An 18,679-nucleotide genomic window follows, 5' to 3' on the forward strand; every position below is an offset into this window, starting at 1 on the left:
CACTTGATATCGAGAGGGGAGACTGACGTGGCTACCTATCGTGAACCCCTGATCTACAACTAGGGGGAAAGCTGGACTGTGCGTTACCAGCCGTTTCCCGCTACCTACCGTTGAATGTAACCCCTGAAGAAACGGGTCAAGGCAACAACCCCCGCCTTGAGCACAACCTCCGCTTTATACTACGCTGTGATTTGTTAGACGATGATACGATGATTCAATCTTTGGCTGTTAGAGGTTGTTATGCAGGTGAGTGGAATGGGGTATACCATGGTTGTGTTATATATATCTTACTCCACCTCAGACAAAATGAAAATGTGATTGCGAATTTATTGCTGGGGAGATGAGGATGGTGGATGATATTCCGTCAATAACTGATCACCAGTTATCGTGAAACTGTGAAAGAAAGGCGGGGGATCAACCATCCATCCATTTCCATCTCATCCGGAGTCCGAGCTGGTTCAACTCCCGCAACCAGAATATCTCCAACCATTGTCTATGGCTCGAGTTTATGTGAGCCAGACTTATATCATCTTTGGGTTTGGGATAGATCACGTAGTACAAGAAGCTCTAGTACTGCCAACAAGGCTGTATGTCAGAGCAGGTAATAAGCTGACTATTATCAACCTCCAACAACAACATACATTTCGTGACCATCAAGGATCATGAACCCCAACTTCCAACAACCCCCCCCTCCTCCCTTCCCCCCAGGGTCAAGATTACGAAAGCACTACACCCCATCCAGCATAGACCAACTAACTTCCTCCTCAAATCCCTACATCCCAACAACCGGGAAACATCTCGCAAGCTATCCCTCCATTCGATTTAGCTCGAAATATCAGATCATATCCCGCTTCCACCTCCATCATAAGCCTCGAAAACCAAGAAAAAAGCAATCCCTTCTCAGCAGTGATCTTCTATTCCCCCCCTCAAGAGCTTACAACAACCCGGAGAAGCAAACCTCTAAGCCTACGACGATGCACTTATGCACGTAACCCACACCGAGAAGACTCCAAAAAAGCAACGAGCATCGCATCAACTCCCGATCCCCGTGTAGTGTACCCCCCGGTCTGCAAGGGTTAGGTACCTATGTAGGTGGCATGGGTTCGAATTGTTGCGCTGCCGGGGCTGCAGTTTGCCTGCCGCTGACCAGGCACTCTCAAAAAGTCGAAACAGCAGGTAGCAACCACCACCACGACCTGCCTTAAACCTAAATCACAGACCGGTGTGGGTAAATCCCAGCTGCGTAACAATATCTCAGCCTGCGTAAGATCTACTCCTGAAAAAAGCACAATATACCCCCAATGAAGATACACTAGCAAAGCAGGGCAACAAACAGGCTAGTAATCAATAAGGCAGCTCACAAGAAATCCTCCCCCTTTAGCATGACGCAAAGGTGGTCTGATATTCCTTGCTTTCTTCTCAAAAATTCCAATCACTTCCCACATGCCAATGTCAATAATCCCATACCTTGAATCCCAAAACCCATCATCATCCACCCTTTCATTACCATTATACTCCAACAAAAACCTAATACAACCCCTGAAAAACAGCCGCAATCCCCCCCTTATCCCACTTAACCCTCCCCTGCCCTCCCTTCTTCCCCTTGTCAATCTCATGATACCGGTCCCAAAACCGACAGTACAGCGGCTCAATCATGTTCTGCATGTCCTTTGCAAACTGCCCCCTCACCTCCTTCTCCATGCTATAACTCTTGTGCTTCTGCACCATGTCCTCAAACCCAGCATTAAACAACTGAAACTTCTCCTTGATCTCCGCCTTATCCTTGCTCCCCAACCCCTTCATGATACTGGCACTATCCACCGCCCCTTGCCCGCTCGTTGGTCTCCCACCACCCGACCTGCCACCTTGCCCAGTCTTGATCATGTCGAACAAATGCACCGACACATCCTTGCAAGCTTCCATGTAGAGCGAGGTGGCCTTCTTTCTCCAGGCTTCGAGCACACCCAACCGGCCTTGGAGGAGAGGTCCAAGGTCGGATTGGAGAATCATCCTCTCAATGATGACGACGCTGTTGGCTAAAAAGACGCCCATGACAGGTTTCTTTTGGAGGATCAACCGTGCCCGGCCGTCGAGGGACATCATCAACGCTTCGATGGTGTCAGTGCAGTAGTGCGCAAAGATTTCCTTGCCATCGGCCCCAACGTCGAAAGACGCAAGGCTAGGGATGGCGTCCCCTACTGCCCCGCTTCTCGAGGCGCTGACAGACTTCCAGTTCCCATCTCCCAACGAAACCATAATGCTCGATATTGGGCGGAGAAAGTCCACCATTGTCTGTAGTCTCTGCATGGTTTCCGAAATGATTGGTATTGGCGCGCCGTCCTGGGGCAGTGTCTGTATAGAGTTGACCCGCCGCTTTGTGTCCTCCAACAGCTCGGCAAGGGAAGACTTCGCGGTTTCCCGGACTGGTTTGAGAGAAGCGGCCAGTGAGCTCTTGAGCTCGCCTGTCTTGGCCTCGAGGTTGTTGGAGAGTGCTGAGATAATCTCGACGATCTCGTAGGCGAGGTAGCAGTCTGTGTTCATGTGCTGTTTGATGTGACCGTTCAGTTCTCGCAGTGTCCTTCCCAGCTCTACCAGGGCCGGCTGGCAGGTTGCTTGAAAGACGGAACCCCAGTCTTCTCTCGTGAAAATGTTGCAGATGTTTTCGTACTCGGAGAGGAACAGTCCCTCCATCGCCTGCGCGTAGGTGCCTATTCCGTTGGTGCCCGCCCGGTAGATTGCGTCTGGGTTCTTCTTCTTTGCCGTGTTGCTGCTGGCCGCGGCCATGTTTACTAGTGATGAAGAGAGGTATTGCGATCTTATTTCGGCGTAGATCTTTGCTACTGGTGATTCTTGTGGTGGATTAGCCCCTGCAGTTTGCTGATTTACAAATGAGTTCATCAGGCCGAGTTTGTTGAACTTGTCTTGTGACAACACTGGGAACGCCTTGTTCTTCGTGATGAAGTGTAGTGGTTCGATCATTCTTGGTGTTTCGCTTCGTAATAATTTGTCGAAAGCATTCTCGAGCTGGGAGTTGCCGAGCTTAACCAGGCGCTGGAGTTCGGCGACGGTCTGTTGGGTTGATCGAAGGTTGGAGGCTTTCATGTCGTCGAGGGCCTTGTTAAGACGCTTGATTGAACCAAGGTAGTTGGAGAGGCCGGCCTTGTCGGGGCCCATTCGGATAATCTGTTCTTCGTCATTCTTGCTGTCTGCTGGCTGTCGTAGACGTTCAATAGCTGCAATGACGGAATCGATGTCTGAGAAAGAGTGGCACGTCAGCCCCGGTTGCGGATGAGCTGGCAGCTGATGACTACACACTATTGCCGAGTATCTGTAGTCTTCTTGTCTCGCCGTTGAGAGGTCCGGTGACATCACGAACGCTCTTCCCTGTAGCCTCTAGTCTTCCCAAGCAAGCTTGGATCTTCTTGGTCAACTGGGTGGTCTTTTCGAGGCGCGAGTTGAGAACGTCGACCTCGGCGCGGGCTTCTTCGTCGGCGGCCGGTCGGCCATTGGCAAGCCCGACGGCCATCTTGTGGCGATTCGGTCGTCAGTCGGGGGAAGCAATGTGTGCTCGGGTTGTCGAGGTGCGAGTTGGAAGGTGTTTGTGATTGTGAATTGATGGATCTTGGACCAAGTTGGTTCAGGAACCTCAGGCTTGGCCCAGGCGCAGACATCCGCTGAACAGCTGCCAGGGTCCCTGGTGATTGCCCGCTATTTGTGGGGCATGTGGTGGCCAATCAGATCTCACAGTTCTTTAACCTCACTTACACGACTTACACCATGAAACACTTCCCAAACCAGCAACGGAACAGAGGTGTTGAAGATATCTTGCAGAGTATCGAGCATGGAGATTCTCAAGGATTAAATTGAGGTATTGCAACCACGTATCCTATATCACCACCATGGTCCTTTCCGCAGAATAGTAGAGCAGTATCTGAAACTGGAAGGAGTGGAAGCACCGAGTTGGGCCACCTGCTGGCACAGCTCACTTGTTCATGCTTTGTGCGCACAGAAAAAAAAAAAGAAAAGATGGGAATTTTCTCATAACACAGGAGTCGTGTCCAGCACATTACTCCATTCTTCTACAATACCAGTCTTCCGCTCAAGCAGAAAATCAGATCCCCGCCCCCGTCAAACGACTTCAAACTTGAAGCGTTGCAAAGTAGTCGTCTACCAGCCTGCCAACTGTCTCCACAATCCACTCAACATCCTCTTTCCGAATATTGAAGGCCGGCGAGATTATGATATGGTCCCCCAGACGCCCGTCCGCCGAGCCTGCTCCAGGATATACATTGATGCCGTATTTGGGGTCCAATCCAAGCTTGCTGATGACCATGGCTACATGAACTTCTTCCGGGAATGGTGTCGAGCTTTTCTTGTCCGAAACAAACTCGATTCCCCAGAACAGACCACGACCTCGAATATCAGCGACATTCGGGTGGTTACCAATACGCCTTTTCAGCCCTTGAGATAGCAAGCGGCCCATGCTAGCGACATTTGCCACGAGGCTTTCTTCTTGGATGATGCGCTGGACTTCGAGGGCAGCCGCACAGCAAGCTGGATGGCCTTGGTAGGTGTGGCCGTGAACGAATACACTAGGCTAACAGTTAGCAGATTACTCGAACAATCGGCCATCACCACATACGAGCTTCCTTTCGCGATTCCATCAATGACCTTGTGGTTGGCCAACAGCCCAGCTATTGGTTGATAGCCACCACCAAGCGCCTTTCCGATGGTTTGGATATCTGGAACGACACCCTCCTGTTGCCATGCGTGCAAGGTACCACTGCGGCCCATGCCACACATCACTTCGTCGAAAATCAGAAGTGCCCCATATTTGTCACACACGGCTTTCATAGCCTTGAAGTATCCGGGGACCGACGGCACACAGCCTTGAGCCTAACGGAACAAATATTAGCACACTGCCAGATGATCCTAGGCTCAGTCAAGACATACTGCACCGACGATAGGCTCGGCAACAAAAGCGCAGACAGTCTCGGGCCCAACCTTCCGGAACTCCTCATCGAGCTCTTGCGCCAGCTCCGCCACATATTCCTCGTTGGTCTTTGTGGGAGCTTTGAACCGGGATTCGTTGCATGGAGAGACCTGGGAAACGTTTTTCATCAAGAGTGGTTCAAACTTTTCGCGTCTGTACATGTGACCACCCATGGCCAACGCCCCAAGGGTGATGCCGTGGTAGGACTGTCTTCGTGAGATAAAGCGAGTCCTCTGCGGCTGTGATGGTTTGACCTCGATAAAGTATTGCCTCGCGAGCTTGATAGCCGCCTCCATTGCTTCGGAGCCTGCTTCTGGTCAGCTTGGGAGCAAGAGGATACAACGTGACGAAAGAACTTCCCTGAGTTGACAATGTAGGCCCGCGCCATCTGTCCTCCTGTCGAATCGACCAAGAAGCGACAGAGCTCTTCTTGTACTTTGGTGGTGTAGAAGACGGTACTGCAGTACGGGGCATCAAGGATCTGTCGATAAGCAGCGTCGGCCACTCTCTTGTTACGATAGCCTATACAGCTGACTGCGGCGCCTCCGGAGGCATCGAACACACGCCGACCATCTTCGAGGATTAGGTAGTTGCCTTCGCTTTTGGAAAGGACGAGGAAGTCTTCGGAAAGGTGTCTGTGCAACACAGCCGAGCTGCTGACTGTCTGGGCTCCGTCGATGCCTTTCATTTCGGCCTGGGGGTCAAGCTTGATCAACACCATGGTGACGGACAGTATGGGCTTGTGTTGAGTTCACTTGGGTTTGACGGAGACCGCTTGCCCGGGGAGAGCATACATACTGGCCTATTTGTATGCGGAACATGGCTCCCCATCTCAACAGTCCACGGGCGAGCACACTACAACCTTGTCCTGACCAAGGGACAAGAGCGCGGAATTCCTGGCCAATCCTACCACCGCGGACCATTTTCCAGCACATACATGCGGGGCAGCCCACCGACATACCCGTCAACATGCTGGAAGCATATGGGATGGAGACTCTTTGTCTGGGTCGTGGACAAGTGGACCTCCGGGTGCTGGCATGATTCGCCGACCTCCACGACCAGCACTGCACAATGCACTAGTCTAGCTCCTACTTGTCTAGGAGGGGCCCTGGAGCATCGATAACAAACCTTCTCAGCTTCCATTTTGGACGACACGAACAAAACACGCAATGGAGACAGCTTCAAGAGAGCACCAGAGGTCATATGTCAGGTACACCCTTAGGAACGGATACAAGGGGTAACACATGTCACACGTGCAACAAACGACCTGCACTCTGCCGCCTTCAAACCGCCCTCGAGGTGGTTGTTGCTGCTGTGCGACCATGGACTTCAAAGCCCCCTTCGGCAGCCGCACGTCCACACGGCGGAAGCTTGGGTGTGAGGGGTAAAAAGCCAAGGGGTCTAATTCGGCATGCCGATTTCGGCCCAAGTTGTCGATTATCACCCGCAGCCACCCTGGTCCTGTCTCTACAAACAGCGCAGGATCATCAGGAAATCCTCCCGCTTCACACCAACAGGCTGCTTTGACGCCAGCTCTCCATGTCGTACCAGAGCTCAGCTTACCACATAGATTCGTTGACATTTCCCTTCCTGGACATCCTTTGGCCCCCTGACAATGGCTATCGACGGACGACTTGGTCCTTCGTTCGGCCCCTTCGGGATGGCACCCCCAGCTTACTCGGCAGGCCGAGGGGAGCCGCACGGGCCTTCGGCACGTTCTCTTGCCGAAGATAAAGAGCGACCACTCAGCCTCGCCGGACCTCCATCCCGATACCACAGTCCGAGGCCTGCTGGTGATGATATGACACATGCGTCGAGACCTATAGAGGTGCTTTCACCATACCATTCAATGCGACGTCCAACCTTTGAAGGTTTATGCCGCTGACACACACCGCTTGTTTTGTGCTATCGAGACTGTTGGTCTTCGCGATGGACCGTCTCCTATCTCGGGAGAATGGCCCCGTCATCAGTGTGACCACTGGCCTTCAGCCTTTGAATCATACAACCGGTATTGTATCTGTCAGCCAGGTTGGCATCAATCATACGAGTACGGCACCTTCGGTGTGACTGTTTACCTGCTGAGTGGGATCTGCGTCTGAGGTGCTCCTCCGGCATTCCCTTTTCATATGACAGGGCCAACTAACACCGTCTCTCCTTGACGATTACTGGTCAAGTTCCCCGCATGCAGTCCGTTTTCTGGCGTCTACATTTCGCACAGGGCGAGTGCCGGATCGTGGCTTTTGCATGGTCATACTACTGCGGAATGTGATACCGGTACCCCCTCCGCTAGAGGTCGGTAGCCATACAATTTGTCTCTCCAACTCACGAGTTCTGATCAAAGTTGAAGCAGCATTGCAGCACGCATGATCTTGAGACGCGGTTCTAGAAAGTCCTGTTTCAGCCGCCAAACTCCTGAAGACTTCAATGCCGTACTTTTTCCACGCCTTTGCCCCTGATCATCTTGGTGGGATGAAGCCCAGATTCTTCCATCAACGTCAACATTGGCAGCATTCGCGGCTTGCCGTGAGAAGGTCTTGATTTGCGGGCTGGCTGCATCTGGTTCCGAGACAAGGGCATGCTTTCGGTGAGCCTTGAGGTTCACGGGACGAGCAATGCTGGTCTGTACTGATGCCGCTATGCTTCTAGCCATTGAGCGATAAACAGCCACCTCGACTGGCAGTACTCCCTGGACTGTTCAGTTGAGGAGCGGGATGTGGGAGACCAGGATAGCCGTTGGCCAGGATTCACCCGCTCCCGTCACGAGAATAAGGGCGGCCACGTCAACTTCCTGAACTTGACCTGGGGAGCCCAGCCTCCTTCCCGACAGTTTGGTAACCAATTAGATATATCTCTCGACGCTCGTATTGACAAGGATATCCATGGCTTGTTATTGTGCTGTCTGCATATCAAAGCACTCGGGTCTCGGTTGAGCCAGTTGAAAAACAAAGCACCCGTCTAGAAGGTGCTTGGATGGTGGTATCGTAGGAAAAGGAGGTGGCGAGCCCTGCTACATACCTACGGGGGCCTCTGTTTGGCTTTATCTACCCCAATCTTGAACCAATGACACTACTCAGACTCTCGATAGACAAAAGACACCAAGCCTTGGTGTCATAGCAGAGGGCGTTGCGCAACATTGGACCGCATGATACCGAGACCCAATGCGGGAAAGCCTCTCAAGCACACATTGGAGGGAAGAAGGCGAGACAACAACAATAGCGGCCCGCCAGAAGCCGCGAGGCTCGCACGGAAGGAAGGAAGCATGATGTTGATTCTCGTATTGGTTCGGGAATCATGGAAGAACCCAGGCGGACTGCTGCCTTCAGTGGGCAAGAATGGGACAGCGGGACAGACAGTGTGTTCATGGTCATGGGGACTTGTTTTTTTCTTCTTCATGATGATGTGCAGGAAACACAGTCTGCCGACGTGCCCAAGTTCGCGCTGCTTGATAGGCACATCGTCGAGCTCGGGGAGGTTACGCTGTGTGTATATGTGCTGGCCTACCTACCTACCAGGGGGGCTCCTCCGATTTTTTGGAGGGTCGCTTGGTCTTTCAACCAGTAGTTACTCTACCTTGGGGTTGTTCTGGTGCTGTGGCTTGATAGTTTGATGCCCTGGGTTGTTGGAGGGTTGCAATATGACTAATGATAAGTTTTCTTGGGCAGGGGCAAGAAACTGTTGGTATCATGCTATCCGCGGATAGAGAGATTTATCTGCCCATCCGCGGTGATACTTTGGCTTCCTGTGTGAATCGAAGTGTGTAGGTGTTGATACCAGTTAACGAAATCTTTCAGCTGCTTCAAAAGCCACAAGTCTGGCGCAGACTGTCACATACGACCATAGCCAGCTAAAAATACGGCATCCCGTCCGCTCTGCCCTCGTCAAATAGCTGTGCGCCGAATTAGTACTCAGGTGGGTGACCACTGGGGAATCCTCGGTGTTGTATGTTTTTGCTTTTTGCTTTTTGCTCATTGCAGTGAATGAGTTCTTTTATATTTGAAGCATGGCTTTAATCAGTTCAACCAGGTATCTAGCCTATGGATAAAGAGGGCTGTAAGACTTTGCTATATTTTTTGGAGCTTGATCGAAAGGTGTTCGTTCACTCTTGAGATTTCGCCTTCGGCCATGCTGTAAGCTTCTTTTGCTCTGAAACTGTCAAACATGTACTTTTGATGAATAGGAGGAAGACAGAGCATAATGACAAGTCCTCCATCTCCTCTGAATTATGAGAACGGCACAAAGGAGGTATTCCTACACACCGAGAGTTGACCTGGGTGAGAAGGTCAAGGTCAACACTGGCCGTGCACTGGCTGGGCAACCGTAAGGGAGCCCCGCAGTTGCCATTGGACCTGAATCAATTAAAACCCCTGTCAGGGGCGACGCGCAGCAAACGCGAAACCGCGACGGGACGCGCGCTGGAGTCTGCTTTGCGAATGAATTCTCCCCACTCTCGTCGGTCAGGCATTGCCAGAGAAAGAACACCGCTTTCTGCCACTGTCCACAACACAAAACAACACCCACCCACCTTGACACATTGTGTCTTCTTCACCACCACCAAATCCAATTCCCATTTTGATACCCGGTGGACACATACGACAAGATGGACTACGAAATGCTCCGCGACAATGCGGCCCAAGACCGGGTGCGCCAGGCCATGGAGTTTCTCGATCCCCGTATGAATTTTCTATGTCCCTCGTTTTATTTTTCCTTTTTTTCCACGATCTGATACCCACGATATGATGCTGACATGTAACCCAAAAAAGATGACCAACACGTCAAGGGCTACAGAGCAGACATCATCACGATGCTGCAAAAAAACCAGCGCCGGCTCGTCGTTAACATCGACCGAGTCCGCGACCACAACCCCGAGATGGCCGAGGGCCTCCTCTACGACCCCTTCGACTTCACCCTCGCCTTCAACCACGCCCTCAAGTCCATCGTCAAGGCCCTCCCACAAGCCCGCAAGGACCAGACGGACGACGACGTGCTGTACTACTGCGCCTTTGCTGGCAGTTTTGGTTTGAACACTTGCAACCCGCGGAGTTTGGGGTCGCAGCACTTGAACAGCATGGTCTCCATCGAGGGCATCGTCACCCGCTGCTCGCTGATCAGACCCAAGATCGTCAAGAGCGTGCACTACAACGAGACGAAGAATATTTTCCAGTGGAAGGAATACCGCGACCAAACGATGACCAACGGCGCGACGACCACGTCGGTGTATCCCCACGAGGACAACGAGGGGAACCCGCTGATCACAGAGTATGGGCTCTGCACGTACAGGGATCACCAGACGATTTCGATCCAGGAGATGCCCGAGCGGGCGCCTGCGGGGCAGCTGCCGAGGGGGGTGGATGTGATTTTGGATGATGACCTGGTGGACAAGGCCAAGCCGGGAGACAGAGTCCAGCTGGTGGGCATCTTCAGGACGTTGGGGAACAGAAACACCAACCACAACAGCGCGCTGTTCAAGACGGTGCTGCTGGCGAATAATGTCGTGTTGCTGTCGACCAAGTCGGGGGGTGGGATCGCCACGGCGGCGATTACGGATACCGACATCAGGAACATCAACAAGATTGCGAAAAAGTCAAAGGTGTTTGAGCTGTTGAGCCAGTCGTTGGCGCCGAGCATTTTCGGGCATGATTACATCAAGAAGGCGATTTTGCTGATGCTACTGGGGGGGATGGAGAAGAATCTGGAAAATGGGACGCACCTGAGGGGTGATATCAACATTTTGATGGTGGGTGACCCTTCGACGGCCAAGTCGCAGCTGTTGAGGTTTGTGTTGAATACGGCGCCGTTAGCGATTGCCACCACCGGCAGGGGGTCGTCTGGTGTGGGCTTGACGGCTGCGGTGACGAGCGACAAGGAGACGGGGGAGAGGAGGTTGGAGGCGGGTGCGATGGTTATGGCGGACAGGGGCGTGGTCTGCATCGATGAGTTTGACAAGATGAGCGACGTGGATCGGGTGGCTATCCACGAGGTTATGGAACAGCAGACGGTTACGATTGCGAAGGCGGGGATTCACACTTCGTTGAACGCGAGGTGCAGCGTCATTGCTGCTGCCAACCCCATCTTTGGGCAGTATGATACCCACAAGGACCCTCACAAGAACATCAACCTCCCGGATTCGCTGCTGTCCCGTTTCGACTTGTTGTTTGTTGTCACCGACGACATTGAGGACACGAGGGATAGGCAGGTGTCGGAGCATGTGTTGCGTATGCACCGCTATCGCCAGCCCGGCACGGAAGAAGGCGCCCCTGTTCGGGAGAACGCGGGCCAGGCTCTCAACGTGGCACTTAACCAGCAAGCTGATGTTCAGCGCCCGACGGATGTGTACGAGAAGTACGACGCGATGCTTCACGTGGGCATCAAGGCTACCGGCAGGGGAAGCAACAGGAAGCACGAGATCCTCTCGATCCCGTTCATGAAGAAGTACATCCAATACGCCAAGACCCGCATCAAGCCGGTCTTGACTCAGGAAGCCTCGGACCGCATCGCCGAGATCTACGTCGGGTTGCGTAACGATGATATGGAGGGCAACCAGCGCAAGACCTCCCCCATGACGGTCCGCACGCTCGAAACCCTCATCCGTCTGTCGACCGCCCACGCCAAGGCGAGGTTGTCGAACCGCGTCGAGGAACGGGACGCCCTCGCCGCGGAATCCATCCTGAGATTTGCCCTCTTCAAGGAGGTGATTGAGGATGAATCAAGAAAGAAGAGGAGAAAGACCCGCCCTCTGGCGGACGAGAAGACGGACAGCGAATCCTCTGACGACTCGGACGGCGACGAGGCCGCCGCCGCTGCTAGATCCCGCTCTGCTCGCGCGTCCCAGAGGGCGAACGGTGGTGCAAGGAGGGTCAATGGTAGAAACCAGAGGAGCACACCGCCTGAGGTTGAGGTTGAGGCTGCCGAGGAGGGAGAGGAGGAGGAAGAGGATGTTTACAACGCCACGCCTAGACGGACAGGCCGGTCGACGAGGAGCTCTCAGCCCTCGTTTGCAAGCTCGATTCCTGCTTCTCAGCTGGAGACGCAGGAGGAGGATGAGGATATGGCGTCCAGAGCGGCGGGGCTCACGGTTGAGGAGGAGGAGCAGGAGGGGATTAGTGAGCAGCGCCTTGAGCTGTTTAGACGGACGTTGGGTCAGCTTCTGGGAACGGATCTGTTTGAGGATGATTCGGCGAGGGTGGATGAGTTAATTGGCGCTGTGAACGAGAAGGCCGAGGGGCCAAAGTTTGGAAAGGCCGAGGCGATACTGGCGTTGAAGGAGATGGATAGTCGGAACCAGATCATGTGAGTGCTCTTCTGCTGATGATGAGGTGAAAGAGGCAAGATGCTAACCATGATGAATAGGTACACTGATGGTGATTTGGTTTACAAGATTTGAGGGGTGGTTTGTGGGCATCATAGCACATGGGCTGGTTTATGGCTGTAGAACTGAAAGTAGAAAGCAAGCATGATGGATGGTCTTGTCATTTTTCCATGAGAAACCCAACCGTGATTCGAATTTAACGCCATGCCTACCCCGCAACCCGCCAAAACAACACGAGATAAGAGAGATCTATGATATCATCTCAGTATTACTTCCCCTCTCCCTCCCCCAACCCAACCCTCTCCATAAAGCTCTTCAACCTATCCCCCACCCGCTCCCCGTTCCACCTCTCCTCCTCCCCTTCCCCTTTCAACTCGGGCATACCAACCTGCTCAATAGCAAAACTCGCCGCCACGGCCCCCCACCCAACCGCCTCCTCAATCCCCTTCCCCCTCGCCAGCGCAACCCCCAACCCACCCAAGAAGGTATTCCCTCCCCCAGTCGCATCTTTCACCTTCTCCCTCCCCTCCTCCCCCGTCCAGTAAGCCGGCAACCACCTCTCAACCCCCTCGTCAACCTCAATCTCCTCCCTCGCCACCACCCCCTCCTCCTCCCCCACCCCCATCACCAACCCCCTAAACAGCTCCTCCATATCCGTCTCTTTCGTCAAACCCCCCCTGTGACCCACCACCTTCTTCATCGTCCTCTTCCTCCCCCCATTCCGCGCAATGTACGCCCCCTTTTCCCCCGCCCTAACAACCAAGGTATATGACTGCAGCGGCATGCTCGCCAAAAGCTGCTCACACCCCTTCTCCACCGCTAGGGCATCAACCCCCCCATCCTCCAACACCCCTGTCCCCCCAAGAAAGCCAGCAAGCTCGGCGTGATTGGGAGAGCAAACGTCCACCATCGGGAGGGTGTTTGTGCAATTGAGCAACTCTTCCGGTGTGCACAAATCCGGGACTGGCTCCCAGATTATAACTGGGCGGGTGTGCTCCTCTGATGGGCGTTGATGATTGTAGTACCTCTTTCTGGCTGAGAGGAAGGTGGTTACCAGTTCTTGGCAGCGGAGGGGGGAGCAGATGAGGTGGAGGGACTTGGTTGTTAGTAATACTGGGGAGAGGGAGGCAAGGTCGTCGGTTGTGAGGCGGCGTTTGGGGGTTAGGTAGCGGAAGGAGCGGTGGGAGGGGTCGAGGGGGTTGGAGTAGCCGTTGTAGCCTTTTGTTGTGAGCCGGTCGGCGTTATGGCGGAAGACGGCCGAGGTTTGCCAAGAGGAGAGGTGGGCTGATAGGGAGGGGGGGAAGTCTGAGCCGCAGTCGATTATCATGGATGTTGTTGATGACAAAAGGGGAGGGGGGGAGAAGAGGCGGGCGCCGAGAAGGGAGTATGTTCCTGCTCCGCCGGGGATGTTCAAACTGGGGGGGAGGGAGAGGGAGGGGGGGTGGTGGATTTCATCTTGACAAGACAGTTAGTGATATGTTGGGGATATAAAGAGGGGTTGGGGGAGGGGTACCAATTATGAACATCCCCAAGGTAACAAAATCTATCTCTTGAGTGGGGGGGATTTCGTTCCACGATTCGAGTACTTCTTCCTCACCGGCGACGGCGTCTGTTGGGTCTGGCTCCGGCGGCGGCGGTGTCATGTTGTCGGTTGCTTGCTTGCTTGGCAATCGGGATTCAAGACCAAACTGTTGTGTGACGCCTATTTCCTAAACAAAAGAATCACAAATATCTCGTGCCTTTTTGGTAACAAAAACGAGTGTGCCTTCGTGAAGGTCGATGAAATGAGCGAGTGGTGAGTCCTCAGTCGAACCACATCCCACTCCCACTCTCCAGTGGTCCACGCCCGGCTGAACCGCGATTGGAAGGCAACAACTCCCAAGATCCCAACCAAACAGCTGCCAACGTGGTGACTGGTTCAGGGCGAAGGTGCGGCCCAATTAGGTGACTTGCAGCAGCTTCCAGCTCTTAAAGCTTGCAGTTAAGCTCACCTAACCTACCACTTAAGCAAAAAGTGGGGCTGGTGCCAGCTATGCTACGCCATGCTATGCCCACCTACATATACATATATATATATATATACGTGTCATTCCTACATCCATCTCAAGGCACCACCCCATTTCACATCTGAGGTATGATATTCGACTATGCCATCATGCGAGTACATTCGTCTCTTATCAACTCCTACAACAACCGATCAAACAAAACCCATCATGTTACACAATACACCCTCTCCCAGCCTAACCACGCTCAACATTTCCTATTCCATACATACCAAACGTCCAAAACTTCCAAAAAAATTCAAATAAAAATCCCATTTTGTCCCGCAAACAAGAATCCCCAAAAATCCCCATATCCCCAAATCAAGTACCTAAACTAAAAACCCAGGCTTTCCCATAACCCCATATCCCATGAAGCGAAATAATAAACACAGACACCACAAAAACATATCATGCCAACATAAACATATCCCTCCAATTATTTCTCTGTGTGTTTTCATCATTGCCCGTCCTGCCGCAAGCGTATGAAAAAGCCTACATCATATTCCCTAACCCAGCCGCCGCAGCTACATTATCAAACCCAAGTCCGTGCTGGGCCTCGCCGTTGATCCCAAAAAATTGAAACCTGTCCCTCTCATGTCAGCCAGTCATTCATACTGTATAAAAATTGAAAAAAACTCACCAGTCTTCCACATTCATCGTCGAGGGAAGCGGCTGCCCCTGCACCGAGCTCGTGCTCCAGCTGTCGCTCGGGCTGTTCCCATCCACCATCTGGCTGTCAAAGTTCGTCTGCCAGATATTCGCCCCCTGGTTGCCCGGGAACCCAGCCATCCCCGGCTGGAGCAGTCCGTTCTTGTTGCTGTTGTTGTTCGTGTTTTGCATCGGGCTACCTGCTAATCCTCTGTTGGTTGGCAAAGCTTGTCCAAACTGATGTTGTCCGTCCACGGGGGCGGGCCCACCTTGCATGTTCTGGTTCTGCATCTGAGCCATGACCGAGGCGTCCATGTTCTGATGGTGCTGGTGCGGCGAAAACTGCCCCTGGAACGGCGCTTGGACGCCCTCGGGGAACAACTGATCCGGTTGAAAGTTTTCCCAGATGGACTGCGACAGGTTAGGTGAGTTTCTCGTGACCAGATAGAGGTCCGGTGGCGTGGCTGGAACAGAGAACGAAGGGTTAAATGGCGTTGCCGGTCGGGTGTGCGGGCGTGAGGCGGTCCCGCCCATGAACGCGTCGCCGTTGTTGCGGGTGTGAGGCGGTGGTGAGGTCGTGGCTGTGGCGGTGGCGGTGGGGGGAGGCATCGCGTTTGGATTCTGCTCCTTGTTCAGGAAACTGGGCGTTTGTGGCCGGGACCGTTCATAAGACTCCTGGTGCTGTGGCTGTGGCGTGTTAACCGAGAAATCGATCGCCATCTCGTCGTATTTGCGCTTCTCTTGCATCCGCTGATGCTGTTCCAGCTGAGAAAGGCTCTGCTGCGCCTTGCGGTGTCTCTTGCCAGCCGCCTTCTGCAGCCTCTCCTCAAGCACCTTGTTTCCGAGAATCGACTCGAAAAGGGTGTGCACCATCTTGCCCACCAGCCAGACCTTGGACACATCCTTAAGAGCATCCATGCAAGTGCGGATCCGATCCTGCGTAACCTGTCGAATGGACTGCACCGGTGACCTGAGCTGGTAGACGTGCATGATGAGCGCCGAGAACAAGCTGTACACCACGTACGCCGGGCAGTAGCGGAGCTCCCCGTGAGCTGTGAGGTTCTCAATAATCGAGGTAATCATGGCCGCCGCCTGGAAAGCAATGTTGCGTGATGGGTAGGCCGAGTCTTCTGGGAACCTGTGGGAGCCACTCGGAGGCATGTGGGCGCGGTGAAGCAGGCAGAGTGTGGTGTAGTAGTTGGAATGAAGCAGCGCAGACCAGAAGTGATGCCTCGGCATCTCCCAGTACACAATCTTGGGGCAGTTCTGAAGCCAGTCCGCAAGCGCCATGTCGCTGTGTGTGAGGTCGATAGCGTTCTGCCGCCTGCCCTTGGCCGCCACCGAGTACTGCTGCGACAACACCAAGCCCATAATCTCACAGAGCTTGACATACTGCAAGAAGAACTGAACGTGAATGGGATCCGGCGGGTGTTCGCCAGTAGGGTGGTCGGCATCGTCCTCGATGAAGTCATCCTCGGTCAACATCTCCACGTCCGAATCATCGAGGTTGATGTGACAAGGCCGCCCAAGCGCAACCGCCACTGACCGATCCCTAGTGAACAGTGTCCACCAGATGCGCTTCCATAACCTCTTGTCAGACCTGCTGAGCTGTGACCCCTCCACACTCCGGTGCATGCCCGAGCCCTGGGCGACGATGGTGGCGACACGGGTCCAGTAAAACACATTCTTGGTGACGTCCTCGGGACCTTCCCAGTACCACCCCATCAACAAAAGGGACTGGACAATGGTCACCCGATCATCCTCATAGTTGGCATCGTACAGAGCCTTGGCTCTCTTGTAGAAAGTCAAGGCTGCCGGCGTCGAAGAGCCGTTGGCATCCATCAGCTGAGAATTGGTACACACCCGTGACCCTGCCAACAGCATGGCTTGTAGCAGAAGCAGAGACGGCGGGTTCTTGGGGTCCTTGTACCGGCGCATGAACTTGGTCTTGTTGATCACAGGGACGACGGGATGGATCCATCTGAAGTATGAGTCGATCAGCTCGTCGCAGAGGGACCTTGGCGGGAGCAGGAAAGCTCCTCGCTGGTGCAGGATTTCAATCTCGACATTGTCCAGCTCTGTCAGTCGTGCCCTGGATCCCTTGATATTCTCTGGCAGCGGGTAGTGGACGACATCTGCCGAGCTCTGACGGTCGTGAACAAGCAGCGTCAGGTTGGAAGACTCTCCAAGGTAGGCCACCCTGCCGGCCTCGGTGATGGGGGCCCGAGTAAACTTGGGCTTCATGACCAGATTCATATAGTTGGCCAAGGTGGCATTATCAAACTCCTCCTTCTTCTGTTGCTCCTCGGTAGGGGCGGTCAAGGGGGTAGCTTCGTGGGTGTGATAGACAGCAGGAGGTCGGGTGCCACTGGGAAAAGTGCTGGACCCGGGAGGAAGTGATGATGATCGATCGTCGACCTCGCCTCGTTCACTACAGCCGCCGCGTCAGCATCCAACTATCAGACCGAACAAGCATATAAACTTTGAGCTATCAAGCACAGCACAGCAAGCGCACAGACGAGAACCCCGAGTACCTGGGCGAACCCGTGGAGAGCGAGGGCCTGCCACGCTATTTGTCGCAAAGCAAATAGATCAGGAGACAAAAGATATGGTGTGTGTGTGTGTGTGTGTGTATGTGTGTGGTGTCATTTACCTATCAGAATCCTTGGACTGGGCGATGCTGCTAGCCACCTTTTTGCGCTTCGGGGTAGGGATGCGGCATTCGATCTGAAAGGCGACGCAGTTGGTACACGGCACGCCGAGGCTGGCGGCATCGCATCGAACCTGCAACACTTGACGTGAGCAAAACAATACGATAAGACGAGAGATGGCATGTTCGTACTTTGCGTGCGTGGCATGTCTGTTGGGAATGACTGGTCAGCTTTCGAGGTCCCCAATGATAACCAACAGCTTGGGGGGAGGGGGGTACGGATGAGCCGAGGCACGAGATAGGCGAGGTATCGCGAATCGCCGAGGGGCACGTCAGGCCGCGGGTTGTCACCAAAAGATAACCCACCAGCCAAGGCTGCTGAAATATGGGACGTGATATAACAGTAAACTACTCACCTCGCATGCTCTTGAGGCTCGTTGTCTGTTTCAAGGGCAACAAGACAAAGTCAGCGCAAACCGTTCCACACCCTCAACTCCCCCGCATGGCGCAACGCCGCAGCGGCCGCACCGGGAACCCACCTCCTGAAGCTCAATCCACCGGCCGTGTTGGTTGTGGATGTCGTGCCTGCCGCTGACGGGGCGGCAGATGGCGATACCGACTGTTGCGGAGATGTGGACGTTTGCTTGTTGGATGCCGGCGCGGGGGCTGCCGGAGGCGTTGAATCGATCTCCATCTTGACTGGACAAGGTTCGCTGGACGTCGGTCGGTGTATATGGACGAGGCAAAGTATATCGCGTGCGCGTTTGAGACGGTGGGCTGTCGAGAGGAATCCGAACTGCAAGCGGTGGGATGAGTTAAGGTATGCTGTCCTTGGAAAATCCAGCGATCTAATTCGAGCCGGTGCTGTTGTTCGATGAGGCGAAGGTCTGGTCTGTATCCGGAGCTGCGTGGAATCTGGGAGACTAATTGGAACCTCCTTGGCTAGCTAGCTATCTGCCTGCAGACATTGAAGGGCAATCTGATTGTAAAATGGCGAGAAATGGTGCTTCGAAGGTGAAATGAGGTGGTGAAAGACAAAG

At 53.8% G+C, this 18,679-nt stretch overlaps 5 protein-coding genes across 5 annotated transcripts; 1 reads left to right on the top strand and 4 right to left on the bottom strand.

Annotated features, from left to right (window-relative positions):
- Positions 1 to 700: 700 nt before the first annotated feature.
- On the bottom strand, positions 701 to 3,823 carry EXO70 (exocyst complex component exo70). The gene is made up of 2 exons (XM_062948645.1): positions 3,316 to 3,823; positions 701 to 3,254 (listed from the first exon to the last, which is right to left on the bottom strand). Exons 1-2 carry the CDS (start codon positions 3,524 to 3,526, stop codon positions 1,528 to 1,530), a joined length of 1,938 nt encoding a protein of 645 aa, XP_062797613.1. The 5' UTR covers positions 3,527 to 3,823; the 3' UTR covers positions 701 to 1,527.
- Positions 3,824 to 3,996: 173 nt separating this feature from the next.
- On the bottom strand, positions 3,997 to 5,714 carry QC764_601290 (uncharacterized protein; the record flags this gene model as incomplete). The annotated part of the gene is made up of 4 exons (XM_062948644.1): positions 3,997 to 4,592; positions 4,643 to 4,896; positions 4,954 to 5,306; positions 5,342 to 5,714. The coding sequence occupies 4 exons, from the start codon at positions 5,712 to 5,714 to the stop codon at positions 4,139 to 4,141; spliced, it is 1,434 nt and encodes a 477-aa protein (XP_062797614.1). The 3' UTR covers positions 3,997 to 4,138.
- Positions 5,715 to 9,062: 3,348 nt separating this feature from the next.
- Positions 9,063 to 12,595, top strand: MCM3 (MCM DNA helicase complex subunit). Its single transcript, XM_062948643.1, has 3 exons — positions 9,063 to 9,663; positions 9,754 to 12,280; positions 12,341 to 12,595. Exons 1-3 carry the CDS (start codon positions 9,591 to 9,593, stop codon positions 12,372 to 12,374), a joined length of 2,634 nt encoding a protein of 877 aa, XP_062797615.1. The 5' UTR covers positions 9,063 to 9,590; the 3' UTR covers positions 12,375 to 12,595.
- QC764_601275 (uncharacterized protein) lies at positions 12,568 to 13,942 on the bottom strand (the record flags this gene model as incomplete). Its single annotated transcript, XM_062948642.1, has 2 exons — positions 12,568 to 13,754; positions 13,813 to 13,942. The coding sequence occupies 2 exons, from the start codon at positions 13,940 to 13,942 to the stop codon at positions 12,568 to 12,570; spliced, it is 1,317 nt and encodes a 438-aa protein (XP_062797616.1).
- Positions 13,943 to 14,833: 891 nt separating this feature from the next.
- Positions 14,834 to 18,333, bottom strand: CTF1 (Transcriptional activator of fatty acid utilization; the record flags this gene model as incomplete). Its single annotated transcript, XM_062948641.1, has 5 exons — positions 14,834 to 14,924; positions 14,982 to 17,420; positions 17,643 to 17,773; positions 18,056 to 18,080; positions 18,179 to 18,333. 5 exons carry the CDS (start codon positions 18,331 to 18,333, stop codon positions 14,834 to 14,836), a joined length of 2,841 nt encoding a protein of 946 aa, XP_062797617.1.
- Positions 18,334 to 18,679: the final 346 nt, after the last annotated feature.

Source organism: Podospora pseudoanserina, chromosome 6 (assembly GCF_035222485.1).
Source record: "Podospora pseudoanserina strain CBS 124.78 chromosome 6, whole genome shotgun sequence".
NCBI lineage: Eukaryota > Fungi > Ascomycota > Sordariomycetes > Sordariales > Podosporaceae > Podospora > Podospora pseudoanserina.